The sequence below is a fragment of the Pochonia chlamydosporia genome, assembly GCF_001653235.2.
Source record: "Pochonia chlamydosporia 170 chromosome Unknown PCv3seq00011, whole genome shotgun sequence".
NCBI classification, from domain to species: domain Eukaryota; kingdom Fungi; phylum Ascomycota; class Sordariomycetes; order Hypocreales; family Clavicipitaceae; genus Pochonia; species Pochonia chlamydosporia.
This window is the reverse complement of record NW_019154046.1, coordinates 62,119-65,783: the sequence shown is the minus strand read 5'-3', so window position 1 is coordinate 65,783 and position 3,665 is coordinate 62,119. Positions and strand designations below refer to the sequence as shown.

General features: G+C 41.7%; 1 protein-coding gene across 1 annotated transcript; it reads left to right on the top strand.

The window, feature by feature from the left end:
• Positions 1 to 447: 447 nt before the first annotated feature.
• On the top strand, positions 448 to 1,849 carry VFPPC_10384 (hypothetical protein; the record flags this gene model as incomplete). Its single annotated transcript, XM_018288763.1, has 2 exons — positions 448 to 857; positions 916 to 1,849. The coding sequence occupies 2 exons, from the start codon at positions 448 to 450 to the stop codon at positions 1,847 to 1,849; spliced, it is 1,344 nt and encodes a 447-aa protein (XP_018137346.1).
• Positions 1,850 to 3,665: the final 1,816 nt, after the last annotated feature.

Here is a 3,665-nt window from a genome sequence, read left to right as displayed (position 1 = left end):
AGCGTCAGCCTTGTTCCCGATCTGTTGGTGCTAACAAGGCGTAGACCACGTTTGCTGGGTGAAGGTTTCTCCCAAGCTATCCCCTGCATGAAACTGAGAAAAGAGGAAATGTGTTGGTGTTGTGACGGCATGGAAAGCCTTCCATGCAAGTCTTCAGGAGTAAGACAAGGCTGGGCGACATATTTTGGGCAGTGTCAAACTATCAGCACGTATGCCGTTGCAATGAGCAGCTGTTGGCCATGTAGCCTAACATTCGCGGCATGAGGGAGTAGCGGATCCTATGTTTTGTCTCTACCTGCCTAGACCAAGTCATAACTGTTACCCTTGTCAGCATGTTTGTGTCTGCAAACTTCCATTTACGTTATTCTGCCAAGTTGCGTCTGTTTTCTTCACATGTATTCTTTTCTGGAAGCATTGTGATTCTATATCCTCACAACTCCGACCAATATGGACCCAGTCGTGGCCATTGTGGGCCTCATCGATGGTTCTTCGAGGATAATTAACACGCTTTTCACTCTGCGAGATAAGTTTCGAGACGCAGACCTTCTTTTAAGGGGCTTAGCTGTTCAACTTACAACTCTTCGTGCCGCGCTTGGAGAAATTAATAAGTGGATGAAATATAATGCTGAGCAGAGATGTCAGCTTGCACTTGAGCTGGGAGAGTCATTAGCATTTTGCCGGCTCCTGGTGGACAAACTAAATAAAGATCTCATGGAGTTGAGCAATGGATCACCATTGCAGCCAGACACCCTTGCCCGACTGAGAACTTGTTTTAGTACCGGCTCTATCGGCGATATCCAAGTTCTATTAGACCGTCAAACAAATGCGATCAACCTACTTTTAGCAACATATAACTGGTTAGTCAACCCAATATTGCCCCTAAATATTAAAGTATGCTAACTGATTCTAATATAGCCGCTCATTGACCCCTCGAAAGGCACGCTCGGATGATACCGGGAGACGGGACCAACTTACAGCGACGCTCGATAACACTTCGTCTCTTTATGCCAACCGAGACAGAAGTTCCGTGATATCGTATTGCACTGAGACTTTTTCAAGGATTTCCAAAGAATTTACTTTTGATCGATCCTTGATGTGTACAAAAGTGTACTCAAACTCCTCCCCGAAGTTGATAGACCTTCTGCGACGACGTATCAGAGAGGAGAGTGCTACCGCGGGCCCGAACGTCGAGAAGAGACGACCGAGTCTGAAGTCAGATCCATTTGATTCGTCTAAAGCAATGGACTTGCTCGTAGTTAATGGTAATGGTCGGGACTCGCTAGAGCTGATGCAAACTCTGGGTAGGTCAAAGAATCTGATCACACCTAAGGAGGAGCAAATGGAGACAGCAGTCGCTGTGAGTGGAGATGTACTATCTACCATAAAAGATACAGTTAATCGTTGTCTTCATATCCGCTCTAAAAAGCTCGACTTCCGGTTTACAGACGTGCAGACACGCTGGGCATCTGGCGACAAACAATGGTTACACAACTACGTGTCCAATGCGTTCGGCGTTGTCTACATCATGGAAGCACCATGCTGCCCCCACGATCTGCAGCTCCGCGAGCTATATAACGAGGCTATTGAGCGAGCTACATCGCCGATGAATGTATCAGGACTAAAGGGCCGCCCCGTTTTCATTTGTCTTGTTGGCGACTTTGGCGAGTTTGATGAGAAGCAAAATGTTTTCTGCAAACTTCTACGGAAATACGTTGAGGAGTCTTCCTTGCGACACAAACTGTACATTCAGTACATACGGCGGCCATTTGGGAGTGAAGTTGAGCAGTATGTAGTGGGCAAATGTATCGACCACATCATCCAGCGCGAGATTCGGTCACGGCTGTTGTGAGGTTTGGGCTTAGATCAGGCGGATAATTCATCAAAGTTTCCCTGTAATACTGCAAAACTTGCAAGCCCGGTCCTGTGTCCACGAATGGCCTCATCCGTCCTTCGCGATCGCAAATTCCAAGCACGGTGCCGTCGAATCAGTGTGATCCCACCATAACTACCTGGGTGTAACAGTGCCACAGTACAACAGCGACTTCGGCGATATGATTCGATCCGCATCTTCCCAAATCTCTAGATCGGAACACACGGGCACGCACCCCCCGCCCCCCCCCCCCCAGCCCTATCAAAGAAACTCGGCCGGCGACATCGACTGTCTCGAATCTTGCGATGTCTGGCATTCCCCCGCGAGAGATTAGGGCCTCGATTCAGCGATAGCAAACGCGCTTATCGGAGTGGTTATTTGGGTTAGGGTTAGCAGGAATGTGGCGGGCAGTTAGAGAAGGAAAAGTAGGGCAGGACTAGAGCATTTATATAGGCAAAAGCAGCAGAAAACCTATTTAGGTAAGCTAGCAGAAAAGCTAAAGTCTTTTATTTAGAGAGTATAAAGATATTAAAGTCTTTTATTTAATAAGAGCTAATTAAAATAGAGTATATAGGTCTGCTATATAAGCTATTATACTACTACTATAGCGCAGCATAGTGATCTTCTTTATTTTTCTTTTTAGCTTTAATAGATAAATACTATTAATAATTTATAACTACTATAGGTAAGAAAGACTATAATATACATATAGGTGCGGGAAATATAGCACCTAGGGTAGAAAGGCATAGTAGGTACTAGAAGATAGTATATAGAAGAATTAATATAGAAGAATTCTAGGCTAACTATTATACTATTAGTCTGCTAGAGGCTAGCTATTAGTTATATTTTAGTTAAACTAAACTAAAGTCTAAAGGCTACCTACCTATATATATTTAGTTTAGTTTAACTAAGGTATAGATAGAGAGCTATTCTATTGCCTAAAAAGTAGCTAGCTTAGTAATACTTAGGGTTAGAAATAGAAAGAAGTAGTACTTCTTTTAGTAGTATAAGAAATCTAATAGCTAATTAAGGTAGAGTAGTGCCTAAATACCTACTTAAGTAGGTATATTGTCAGGATGGGTGTTCAACTAAGCAGAGTGAAGGACAAGGGGAGCAATCCTGTATTCATAGCGTAGTAGCAGATATCTAGCAGTCAGAATAGTGACTATTTTAATCTCTGACCCTCCTTAAATCTAAGGAGCTCTTCTCTTATCCTTTTATACTAGAAGCAGGGTAGCAGTGTGGTGTCTGCTACCCGCAGTTGCTCTCTCTTTGGGATAGCCCCTGACATATATATACTATATACTTACGCATTATAATAGGTATATTACGCTATAGTAAAGGGAAAATACTACCTTTTACCCCTTTTTTTCCCGTGAAATTATACTCTTTTCTTTTCTATACCTATCTAGTATCTAGGTATACTTAAGGCATATATTACACTAAGCTATTTAATTAATCTTAATAGCTAAAAATATTCTATAAGTAACCCTTCTAGCTATAGTATTAATATTAATAGTATTAGTATCTAGTTAATAATATAAGTTCTATACTATCTAATAACTAGAACTAGTAACCTAAGTATAGCTATAGTTGCCTAAAGCTATCTAAGAAAGAGTAATAGTAGTAAAAGAACTTATAATAGCAAGCTAGTTAAGCTAAAAAGAAGTAATAGTAAGATTAAGATGCCTAACACTTATGCGCTAACAAACTATACTAGAGTTTGTTAGACATTTGTATAGCCCCACAAAATAATAGAGGGTAGAGTTTATTAGAAAAGTTAGTATAGAGTTTA